This window comes from Triticum aestivum, chromosome 2B, assembly GCF_018294505.1.
Source record: "Triticum aestivum cultivar Chinese Spring chromosome 2B, IWGSC CS RefSeq v2.1, whole genome shotgun sequence".
Lineage (NCBI taxonomy): Eukaryota > Viridiplantae > Streptophyta > Magnoliopsida > Poales > Poaceae > Triticum > Triticum aestivum.
In genome coordinates this window covers 123,162,813-123,175,367 of record NC_057798.1, presented here as the reverse complement: position 1 = coordinate 123,175,367, position 12,555 = coordinate 123,162,813, and the positions used below count along the sequence as shown (strand labels likewise).

The window sequence follows — 12,555 nt, the reverse complement described above, 5'->3', positions numbered from 1 at the left end:
GACGATCGGTGTCGAGGGGTGGCGGACGAAGGTGCCGACCGGCCAGACGGGGCTATGATTGATGGTCGAAGGTGACGGCAGGTTAGATACTATACTCGATCAATCAATCTGCGACGGAATGCGTGTCACTCATGGCAACCGGCCGGCCGGGGAGTGGTTCGAAAGCGGTTGGCGACAGGCAAGTAGTTTCTACCCTGCACATGCACCACCAGAAAACACCCCCCAAAGAGAAGGTGGTGGTATTCCCAGCCCACCAGGGCCGGCCCAGTTCTGTTGGAAGTGCTCACAGGGTTGGGTGTACGTTTATAGGCGTGAGTATATGCACGTGTATATGAATGCTTTGCGTCTGTACTATGTTTAAAAAAAACGTAGCCCAAAGACTGCCTGGGCACGGTGGGTGATCCAGCGGCTCAGGAGCTGATCCACGAGCCGGTAAAGGTCCAGAGGAGATGTTTTCAGGTGAGGATGAGATAGATGCAACCGCCGGGCATTTGTCAGAGATCAGTGCACCGCAGGCACCTCCGGTGATGATGAGCCCACGCTCCGACGGCAAGACACCAACGACAGTTTTCAGCAAAAAGTTTTGGCCAAGCAAGGATGCATGAGAGCTCTGCTGGTTCATTATTTTGTAGAGGAAGCAGTAAGCTTCACACAGCGAGTCTGCTAAACCGTCGTCACCGGCCAACCGACGACTTTGACTTCGACCCAGCAAGTCATCACCGTGCACTGGACGGCCCGACGGTTGCGGCAGCTCCAAGTCAATGAACCCATTGCAGACCAGCACCGCCGTCGCCACCACCAGCACGGCGATGATAAGGCACCTCTGGTTCCGGCCTTTCCATTCGTGCTGAACTCAGGAGTTGAAACACAGACGGAGCCGGGACACCACCGCTCCCCAAATAGCTGATGGACAAAGGAAAAAAAAACTTAATCTGGCAACTAGATTTTTACATCTAAGAGTGCTGGCAGCCTCGCTAAACCAGAACTGAACCAGCAAGCACCGTAACAGCAGCGGTACTACTACCCATCTGAATCTGACGGTTACACTGCATGAGCTTTTTCCCCTAAAGCCTAAAGGAACACTATGTATATAGAATAAGATCAAGGATGCTGACATGAATTGCTCCGCGGCATGGCAGGGTTGCGCTTGCATTGGAACGATGTTAGAAGCACCGGGGGGCACGAAAAATGAAATGTCAGGTCGACTGGTCAGTCTGGTACGGCATCTATGGGTGCACGAGGGAGGTCTGGAGAATGGGAAGGCCTCGTGCTCAACGGCGGTAGCAAGTGGTTCGTCTCTGTCTCCATCCTGTTCACAAGGAGAATGAACTAGATCAGATACATAGCTGAGTGCCAGCTGGAAAAACAATCTGCTATAGGGAGAACAAGCCGTGGATTTACCAGCTTGATGATTTGATATGATATGGATAAATGTTAACCACTGAATCGTCAGAGGAACAACACGAGCTCCCACTGCTTCAACATGATATAGTACTCGTAACTCATTCTTTAGCCTTAATGAGCCCATAATGGTAACAAAAACCATACATGTAAAACTAGCACTATGATATTCCTGCAGCAGTATTTTCATCACTTTTGGCCTATTACTAAGAACATGATAAACCCAGTACAGGAGCTTAGTGTGAACCTTTGCTAGACCCAAAAAAAAACATGGAATCTAGTTCTGTGTACCACTATATCATCACAGCAGGAAAGGAAAATTGTTAAATGTTAATTTCTTTTCAGCATGAAACATGTTTACATTCAACACAAACAAATTAGATACGTAAACAAAATTGGAGCCCACCTTGTGCATCATGAGTAAGTGCAGCACAACCAAAAAGCAGCCACTTGTACTCAAAGACATCCCAATCAACACATAAACTCAATAGTGCAACATGAATCACAAGTTCTGACCAGAAAGCATGGGAAGGAAATGGGACCCAGATATTTCCTATGTCAGCCCAGCCAAGAATGTTAACCATAATAAACACTTGTGATGGCATAGTCAATAGCTCCAATGCTGCGCTTGTCAGGTCAGCATACTTCCCTAAGGAAATGGCCAAAATACGATGAATCCACAAACATATATTTTTCCTTTTTGTAGATTATTATTACTGGGTTGCATCACCAATGTAATATCCTATAGCACAAAACTAAGCTGTCAGGTAGCTCAACAACCGAAGCTAATCAGAAGGAATTCTCTACCAAAGCAGCAGCAAGACTGAACAGTACAAGCTCACGGAAAGTCATGCTGGAATGCACTGCTCTTTTGACATATATCCTACAAAGTCAATAAGCTCAGGGGAACCTGAATATCCATCTCCAGTTCAGCAGGAACAACATTATCCACGGAACTACCGTTGGATTGTAAAGCAATAGATTCCTTCACCAAATCACTTTCGGATGTCATGATCATGGCTTCTTTGTTAGATATTCTAGTGTTAAACTGCTCATCTATTAAACCATCTGTATGTGTTACTGCAGTAACTTGGCCATTTTGAGCACTATGAAGCTCTTTTAGATTTTTATGATTACCAAGATCATTCAGACGGTTCTGATCATCAAGCTCTTTTGGGTAGTCATGACTATCAAGCTCTTCCACACTACTATGATTTTCAAGCTCCTTTAGACTGCTATGGTGATCAAGCTTGTCCAGACGGTTGTAATTACCAAGCTCTTTTTTACTGTTAAGATTGTCGAGATCTTTCAGTTTGTCCAGCTCTTTCAGACATTGTGTTTCCCCTGCAGAAAATTTGCTATCTTCAGTACAACCAAGCTCTTCTGGACTGTTCTCATTGAGATCTATCACATTGTTATGATTGCCAAGTTCACTCAGACAGTTACAATCATCAAGCTTTTTCTCACCCCAGTGATTGTCAAGCTCATTCAGATTATTATGATCATGAGGACTCCTCTCAGTGATATGACTGTCAAGCTCTTCCATGTTGTTATGGCTCTCCGGCTCCTTCAACCCATTACAATCATCAAGCTCTTTCTCAGTACTATGACTGTCAAGCTCTTCCATATTGTTATGGCTCTCCGGCTCCTTTAACCCATTACAATCATCAAGCTCTTTCTCAGTGCTGTGACTGTCAAGTTCTTCCATATTGTTATGGCTCTCCAGCTCCTTTAACCCATTACAATCATCAAGCTCTTTCTCAGTGCTATGACTACCTGGCTCTTTCTCAGTGCTATGACTGCCTGGCTCTCTCTCAGTGCTATGACTGCCTGACTCTTTCAGATCATTATAATCTTCTAGCACTTCCAAACAAATACTATCAGGAACCCGTTCCTCAATGCTATGACTCTGGAGCTCCTCAATGTTATGACCGTGAAGCACTTTCAGATCATTGGAAGTGAACAGATCTTTCGAACAATTGCTGTCCTTGTCCTCTATAGACCTATCAATGGCCTCTTCCCTGTCTGATTGATCCTTAAGAATTGCATCAGCTTGTGCATATGGACAAACAGGAACAGCTCTCAGACGGCATGCATGACACTTGAAGCCTATGAGATTATTGGCATTTTCTATGGTAATAGAATATATATCCCCATGGAACCAATCTGCAGGGAAGAACAAGCGCAATCAGAAATGCATCATTTAAACTATGACAGCTTCCCATGGCATGAGGAGCAATTGAAGTGAATGAAATTACACAGCCAAATTCCAAAAACAATTGTTTGTCTTGCCAAGACAAAAGTAATGTTAGCTTAGGAAAAGATATATGTTACATAGCTTAGGACATAATCCATGGGAAAAGAAAGTAATAATTACTGTTCTAAGAGGATCACGACAAATATTGAATGGTCAACTGTTGCTCACTTGTAAGGGCCAGGGCTAAAACAAATGATAATGAAGAGTTTTTGGCCCATGCAATTGTCAAAGTGAACAATTATAAGTTTGTTTGAAGATCACGGAGATACATAGCATGAAGTAAACCCTTCTCTTTTTAAACATTACCATCAAAGTAAACATATCTTACCTTCACAATTCTCACAAGCAATATAAATAGCATCTCCACTGTAGCATTTCTTACAAAGACAGCATACTGGACTGGTTTCTGAAATCTTCACATCTTCAGATGGAAAAACAATTCTTGCTTTCCTAAAACTGGTTGCCTGTTCATCAGCTGTGTTCTGTGTCCATCGAAGACCATCTAACCAGTACGAGTAATGCGAAGCTGTCCTCTTCTTCTTACGACAGCTTGTTGTATGCTCGGATTTACCTGAGTTGCCTTTCATGTACTTATCATATAACCTTTTTGATATGCGTTTCACCGGTTCATTCTTGGCTTCGTTTGATGGTTGACTGTCAGACATCTTTTGTGATTTATTCTTTGACACACTCAACGGATTCTTTCTAGGCCGGCCAGGCTTGCCATTCTTCTGGCTGGTTTTCTTCTTGAGGTTGATAACTATCTGTTTTCTTCTCCTTAAACTCTTTCGTAGTTGCTTCTTCTGCTTCTTTTTCGGAGAGCTCTTTTTCTGAGAGCTCTTCTTTGATGCTGCCTTTTTCTGTGGAGACACCACCGGCTCGACCTTTTCAGCTAGGCACTTGTTGCAAACATAGACGGTATCCACAGCACCTCTAGGAACGTTGAAATGTTTTCTATGGAAAAGTGCTGCATAGAACAAGAGAATATTGCAGCTGAGTCCCAGTATAACTCCAAGCATCAATATTAGAAATAAAAGGCCAAACTTAATACTTGATGATGAATCACCTAAAAAATTCCTAACAATTTAACTTTTTCTTCATCACACGAAGATACATAAGGCCCGACAAAAAATAAAATGTCATATCCCATACACAATAAAAACAAAAAATAAGGGCTATAGATTTTCTTCGACGGTCTTAAGGACTATAATGATACATATGTAACAAGAAAAAAATGTCGACATATTTGCAATTTGTAAATACCTTCACAATATTTGCAGTTCACAGCTTCCCTGTTCAGAAGACAAAAAGAGGGAGATAGTCAAATAACTAGCCAAAAAAAATGTACCATTCAACAAAACAGAGAATATATTAGCAACACTAAGAACAAGCTGCAGAAGCTACTGAAATGTACTTCCAGTTTCAGTTCATTTTTTTTTTCAAGCAAAGTATATGACCTTGCAGGAGAAGTCAAAATGCTAAAAGCTGATTCCTATACCAATAACTTTTGCCAAAGTATTTGCCAAATATAATTAGCAATTTCAATTGTGTAGCTTGTACAGGAATATCAACATCGGCTAGATTGGCAATAGTTGTACATACCACAAAAGTTGGTACACACTCAGGGAGGGAGGGAGATAATCACCTAGACTTCAGAAATCAAATACTAATAACAGGCATAGCAAAACCTAGTCATGCAAGAAATTCCTTACTTTCTTTAGATATTGCCAGATAAACACAATACAGTACTATCTGAACAATTATATCCAAAAGGTAGAGATGAATAGTTAGGCAAGTGTAACTGACTCAGCGTAACTAATCAGCAAGACATGCAAAGAACAAGAACCATGGCAGAATCGATACTATAATACATAAGTGTGGATAAGAAAAAAGAACTGACACTTTTGCAATGAAATTTAATGACTTGCTTGCTTTAATTAATGACTTGCTTGCTCTAATTAAATGAATAGAAGAACATCTGGCTTAATTACATACCTGGCAGTTACTGTTTTGAAACACTGACCGCAAAGCTTGCTGGGAAGTTTTTGTGCTTTCTCTAGGAGGTTTTGTGCTTCCTCTAGTTTTTGTGCTTCCTCTACTTTTTGTGCTTTCTCTAGGAGGTCATCAAACACTGATCTTGACCTTTTTGGCTTTTCAGGACTGAAGTCACTCATCTTAGAAAGATCATCGGTGTCTTTCTTCTTTCTACGTGAGCGGTCATTGGTGTCTTTCTTCTTTTTAGGTGAGCTGTCCTCGCTGTCTTTCTTTTTAAGTGAGCGATTTATTGCTTTGGCTTCATATGCCCTCAAAAGACTCAAAGGGACATGACTTTCACTCAACCAATACCTGTTCCTCTCGCTAGAGGGCTCCTCAAATTTTACTCCATGTTTAGCAACAACAGGAGGAATATTCTCCCTCTTTCCAAAATCAAGTAGATATTCCACATTCGTTGCTTCTATACGTTTTCTGCGAATTATAACTTTCTTGAAAAACCTTGCTATTTTCTGGGTTTCCTTTGTTGCAATTGCAGAAGAGAGAGTGCTCAATATCTCAGTCCACTTGATATTCAATTCAAGCTCTTTAATCTGAAGGTACATAAAGAACAATTCAGTGGCCCAATTTTATTGATACTTCCCAAAACAAAGAGAATATATTACCTGCAAAATGAGCTGGGACACATTTTGTGCCATTTCCACAGCGGCTCGCCAAGCTATGTATTTGGACCTCCTGGCAAATTGTGAACCATCGGGATACACTATGGTGGGAATTTTCTTGCGTCCCGCTGAGACATACAAGGTCACAAAGGTTTAATACATCGGAAAATAGTGTATCTGGAAACTGACAGAAGATTGGAGATACAACCTTGCCGAGCAGATTTGCAGGCCAATGACTGAGGCAACCTCTTCCAGTGAAACACTTGACGGGACAGTGTTCCACCCCTCCACCAATAAACACCAACATCACGGAAGTCGACTTTGAGCTCAATAGCAAGTGGCTTCCTCCCTGGCTTTCTAGCAATTGCATAACCTGCAGACTTATTAGATGTACGGACCAAGATATGGGCTGCAGACCCAACAACTTCAACAGAGTCTGCTGGTTTTTGCCATTCTCCTGAGAAGGCAACACGTCGCAGACTGGACTCTAACTGCAGAGTATTGGGAGATAATCATGTGAGAGTTTGGTACATGCAGATTAAATAATAAAGCCTTTAATAAGGACAAAGCACCAAAAAGTTATACCGTGAGAAGAGGCTGCTTCAGTGATGATACATCTGAAGCCATAAGAACTGCCTTACGCCAATACATGCTATATTGTGGATTTTGCCATGGACCAGACAGCAAACCATTCAGGCGTTTTTCAATTGACAACATGCTATGTGTAGCAAGGACAATATGACTTTCCTCGTTCTTTTCTGACAAAGGACCAACAGCACATGGCTTAGTACTCTCCATACACTTACCATCAGTAAATCTGAAAATGCAATCACTACCACCACTGATTTGGCAGGAGTTGCACCAGCCACATTTTTCCTTTAGGAGATCCACAGATAACTTTTGATCAGTCAGTGCAAAAACATTAACATATTTCTTACATATTGTTTTTAGCCGAAAAGAAACTGCATCCGGGCCATGCTTCTTTCCTTCCTCATTCTCTAAAAGCTTGTCCTTTAACTCTCCAGCGGCCGATGCTGCTATTTGACCGAAACTGTAGTAGTTTATATACATAGCATTCCCAGAACGGAGACAGCAGTTACTTGCTTCTTTTTGAGGTGATGCATCTTTCTGGTCCTCTGCAGACAAACCATTAACATGTAAGCCAACATCATCTTGCTTAGAACTGCAGCTATCCTTGTTGGCACCAGAGGCATTAGGTTGTGGAGTTTGATTGGGCTTCTCATTAGCAGTAGTTTCATTGCCGTTTTGAGAAATTGACGCACGTCTCAGGGTATAACTCTGGTGTGAGGCATCCTGATCTGAATTTGAGGTGCAAATTTTCCCGGTATCCAATTGTTGAGAGCCATGCTTTTCTACGGTATACAGTACATGCTCACTAGGTTGTTTCAGTGATGACTGCCTGTGGTCTGTTTCATGGTCCGAGGTACTACATTCCTTGCTGTTCTCATATCGCCCGTTAATATTAGATGTTTCAGTTGCAATACCCCGAAACAAAGAGATCACATTTAGGATCGGATTGTAAGACGGATGACATGGAGTTAACACTGTAATAAGGGAATGAAGATCCATCTGGCCATAATAATGGCATGGAGAGTCTGGATCACATGAATCAACCCTGCAAGTTCATAAGGTCATTTATTTATTAATGCAAAATTCAACCATTTAACTGGAGTGCAAACATATAGGATCAATTTCCAAAGAAAAACGAATCATCGCACTTATGCAATATATGTATCTCATTTTTCTGCGAAGCCTTGATCGGAGCCTACAAAATGAAATAAACTCAATCTTGCAAAAACAGAGTATTGCAGTTGTTCCCTTGCTTTATCCCCAAAACTATATAGTTAATTGTCCTATTATTATAATAAGGAATAAAATGAGAACCCATATCAGCACGAAAGCACAGCTGAAAAAACTGCAAGCAACAGCGATATTCATCGACACGATAAGAACTCACTGGCAAATAAAGCACAGGGAGATCTGTGGCCAACAAAAGAAATTAGTGTGATGATCATTGTGGAGAAATAAACAGCACAAATTAAGCAGATGAAGCACAAGGGAATGGGAACTAGATGTACAGTGAAACATAAACCATATGTGGGAATGTAATTGTGACACAAAAGTCTAACAATTGATGGATGATGTCATGGTACAATCAGCACAGAATGGTACTCAAGCATACAACTATGACAAATACTTTGACTAGTCATTAGGAAGCCTAAACAATGACAGCAGAGCAAAGGAACTCTCAGAAAGATATACACATAAGACCAAAGGAGGAAGTCTATACTGACTTACACCAAAAGATAGCCGCAGGTGCCAAAGTATAGTCGTCCATGTGGATCACTTCCCAGAACCTCTGCTCCTCTGACAAGCTTTGCCATATTTCTGGATCCGTTGTACTTCTGCATCGAACACTCGGGACAATGCCATTCTCCTTCAGGCAATAGGTCCTCCACCACCCCCACACATTTTGAGTGAAAAGCTGAAGGACAGCCATCGCAGCATAACAGGTTGCCATCCATACCACACAGATAACATTCGTCACTGTTACCATCATCCATATCATCAGAGCCTTCTGGAGGCTGAGAAGAATCTGCTAGGGCCATGACAGAAGAACCTCTCTTTTTTCTTCTTGAACCAGTAGCTCTACTGCCCTCATCATTTCCATCAAACTCAGACATCCTTAAACCAAGTTCAGCACGTATAGCCTCAATCTCAATAACATCATCGCAGAGTGAGCGTAGTAGCTCGAGTTTTACTGTTGCTGGCTGCCAATAGTACTCTGTATCTAACAGCTTTAGATCTGTAAGCTTCATACCATACCTCAGTTCTGAACCACGAGTCAGTAAGTACTCGGCAAGATAGATTGGCCAAGTTGCTAGGTCTAAGAGTTCCCAGTTAAGATTCCTATGCAATTAAAAACAGTAGATGATTAAAAGACGAGTCTCTCACAAACTAAAACCTGTAAGCCTATAATAAAACAGGGAATTGAAGACTCTTACCTAATACAGTGTATTGCTGGAGGGTCTCCTTCATGGGCCAGATCTTGTAAGTGGTTCTTCAGAGAGCGGAGCAAAGCAAAATGCACCCAGTCTATCAAGGGGTTCACGTGCTTACACCGCAGCGCTGCGACAAATGTCTCCAGTGCAAACGGGCTTAGGAAAAGCTGCTTGCTAAATGATCTCAAGCAGGAGTAGACTTGAAAGACATCCATAACAGGGAGGCCTTCCAAATTCAGGCCCTGCGACGACGGTGGCAGGTTCGGCTTTTGCAGCAGCCTATCCAGCGCAGCATCCTCTAAATCCCTCGCGACTGAGCGAGACCGACCGCTCCCATTTGCAGGCTGACGCTTCCTCCCAGACTGCTGCGGCGTAGCAGCAATCGGAGCTGGAGCCACATCCTCGGCGGATGAAGTCTCGGCAGCCTCGGCAGCAGCGGCAACATTAGCGGCAGCCTCCATTTCAGCCGCCAATGCCGCGGCCTTCGCTTGCCTCGCGCTCCGACGAACTGGGCTAGGGCCAACCTTCCGCTTCTTCCCCGCCGTCTCCGCCATGGCCTCCCCATTTTCCCCACCCCCTCCTCCCCCCTTCGCCGGCGTTGCAAGCACAGGCACGGGCCCGTTTGCCAGTCCATCTCCATCTACGGCCTCGGCCACCACCGAAACGTCCCCCTGCGGGGACTCCCCGTCCCCGCGCCTCCGCTTCTTAGGCCGCTTCCCGGCGGAACCTCCGGGAGTCTCCGACTGCGGCGGCATGGGCGCGCCCACGAGGATGGAGCCCATCTCGTCCCCGTCGATCTCCTCGGAGTCGCCGTCCTCGTAGAGCACGCGGAAGTACCCGGCCTCGGCGTCGTACGACTCCACGACGCCGGAGAAGACCCCGAACCCCGGGAACGCCTTCCTCACCGCCCTCCCCACCAGGTCCGCCATGCCGAAGCCGCCGCCGCGGAGGAGCCCCGCCGCCGGCGGAGGCTCCGCGGATCCCTAGGGTTTGCGGCGCAGAGGGGCCGGGGCCGGCGCCGCGGCGGATCAGGGCGGATCCCTAGGGTTCGGGGCGGATCGGCGGGGTGGATTCGGGGCTCCGGCGGTGCGGGGTTTGGGTTGGGCGTAAGGAATTCTGGTTCGCGACGGTGGGGAGGAGGTGGGGGGATGGAGGGGAAGCAGGCGTGGTTATATTAAGTTTTTGCGTTCATAGTCGGGGCCTTTCAGTGTGTGTGAGCAGCGATGGTGCCGCCAGGGCGTTTTTGGGAGGGAAATGGAGACCGGCTCCGAACAAAGCACTCTTCTCCCTTCGATTTGAAATGAAATGTTGAGTGCCATGATGCCATCTTCTACTTGGCTTGAGGAAGACATAGTAGGACGTTTCAGTGCCCGAGGTTTGGGTGGGATAGAACTTTTTTCTCCGAAATTCATGTGTAGTTCTTGCATTACAAAAAGAAGACGGTTAGTGGTAAGCCGTTAATAAACTTTTGCCGACCATCATGTCGGGACGGTAACAGAGACAAATTCATCGGGCAGTGCTTGCTTGAACCCCTATCCGTGATCCCTTTCCGGTCCCATGTCCCCAGTCACTAGTATATTTTTTGTGAATTTCGCTCATTCTTTTTCTAGGCTTTTGTGCATTCTTTTGTTAAGTCACGACGGTTTGACGAGGGATGCCCGGAAATTCGAGGGGTGGGGTAGGGGAGGGATTCAAGTAGTTTTTTTCGTTTGGTTTGAAATGAAATGTTGGGTGCCACAGTTTCATCTTCTTTTTGGCTCGAGAGGAAGACATTGTAGGGTGAACGTTTCATTAACTGAGGTTTGGATTTTACGGGATTGAACTTTTTTCTCCCAAAATCATGTTTGATTCTTGGACTACAAACGAACAACAAGTTGGATCGTACCCATGATAGTTAGCTAAAGTTTGTGCATCTAATGTTCATCGGCTGAATAGGAGGGGTGAGGGGGAGAGACATGATGCTTTGATGCAAAACTTGTGCCTACCACCATGTCGGGGTGGTAACAGGGACAAACCTGATGGGTAGTGCTCGCTCATACCCCTCCATGTGACCCCTTCCCAGTCCCACGTCTCATGGCATGGTGCACAAAATTGCTCATCGTCGCCCCCCTCGAGTTTAGTGATAGCGAAAAATAATGATTAGGTCTTGAGTAACCAACCACAATGAATATTTTTTGCCTACTTGCCAGGTTCTTTTGTTTGTGGCACCAACATCCATCCGATCGACCTAAAACCTAACACATGGGCTTGTGGAGCCTCGATGTCTCAACTTATTTGGACCTTTAGAGGTCCTTCCACACCCGAATTGCCAATGCTTGGCCTCGCCTCTCCGGTGCTTTTTCGATCTCCTGGTGCCCTTATGCAACCCACATGACATACCTTCAACATCGTCTATAGGTAAAACTAAGGACGACATGACAAGGCCGAGGCATCCGAACATCCATATGATCGTAAAACGGTGACATATATGTAACACGACTAAAATGAAGTTGGTAAATATTTGTACAACTGTTGGAAGAGGAAGGTGATGTGTTGGCAGCAATGGCCATTTCACTGTCCAAATATAGTGCGCCGACCTTAAAAAAATAGCACACCCAGTGAGTGCAATTTGTAATCAATATACGTTTAGAATCTTTAATGTGCCTTCTCCGGTGATTACTTCCAAAACAACACATACATATTTTTTCAAAAAAAGTTGTCTTTTTTGTTACTGTATAACTTGGATTCCTTTATGTGCTTCTTCTACAATGGTTTCAAGTATCGTCGTAAGTTTCTAGTCAACACCGAAAAGATACAGTCAGCTCTGCACCAGGAAAGACCCAATCAATATTAACCGTCTTTTCTGACCTAGTTGCCATCCCTAAATCGCTCCTTTCTTCATATCTCTACCCCCTCCCTCCGGCAAGGTCGATGCCCCCTCCTCCGTCTGCTACTCCGCCAGCAGGGCGTGGAGGATCCCCGGTTTTGCGTGTTCGATGCATAGATTAGGGTTAGATATTTGTTTGGTGTTGACGTCTTTTGGATGGAGGTGGTGGAATCGCGTCGCACCAACTTCAAACCCATCTTAGGCATGGTCAATGGTGTGGAGAAGCATGTGAGCCAGTGTCGTCGTCGAGCATGTGCTTCGGAGCTGTGTGGTATTGGTTTGATTACCGACTTGTTGCCGACGTCCTCGTCTTGTGTAGGTTATTCCCACCCATGGACGATCGCGGGCAAGGTC

At 44.6% G+C, this 12,555-nt stretch overlaps 1 protein-coding gene across 2 annotated transcripts; it reads right to left on the bottom strand.

Annotated features, from left to right (window-relative positions):
- Positions 1-907: 907 nt before the first annotated feature.
- Positions 908-10,544, bottom strand: LOC123043843 (DDT domain-containing protein PTM). 2 transcript variants are annotated; one of them, XM_044466435.1, is made up of 11 exons: positions 9,339-10,544; positions 8,632-9,243; positions 6,898-7,948; positions 6,521-6,803; positions 6,316-6,440; positions 5,654-6,243; positions 4,922-4,950; positions 3,987-4,625; positions 1,808-3,567; positions 1,402-1,473; positions 908-1,309 (listed from the first exon to the last, which is right to left on the bottom strand). In XM_044466435.1, exons 1-9 carry the CDS (start codon positions 10,262-10,264, stop codon positions 2,285-2,287), a joined length of 5,538 nt encoding a protein of 1,845 aa, XP_044322370.1. In that variant the 5' UTR covers positions 10,265-10,544; the 3' UTR covers positions 908-1,309; positions 1,402-1,473; positions 1,808-2,284. The 2 variants fall into 2 exon arrangements, with proteins under 2 accessions (XP_044322370.1, XP_044322369.1); XM_044466434.1 differs by lacking the exon at positions 1,402-1,473 and having other exon boundaries at positions 9,339-10,543.
- Positions 10,545-12,555: the final 2,011 nt, after the last annotated feature.

What these genes read in the sequence shown, in the direction of transcription:
- LOC123043843 (XM_044466435.1), bottom strand. Translation starts at nt 10,264, where the DNA reads ATGGCGGACCTGGTGGGGAGGGCGGTGAGGAAGGCGTTCCCGGGGTTC. An exon ending in TGAAGCAGCCTCTTCTCACG is followed by an intron (nt 6,804 to 6,897) that starts GTATAACTTTTT and finishes AATACTCTGCAG; the next exon opens with TTAGAGTCCAGTCTGCGACG. An exon ending in TGTCCCAGCTCATTTTGCAG is followed by an intron (nt 6,244 to 6,315) that starts GTAATATATTCT and finishes ATGTACCTTCAG; the next exon opens with ATTAAAGAGCTTGAATTGAA.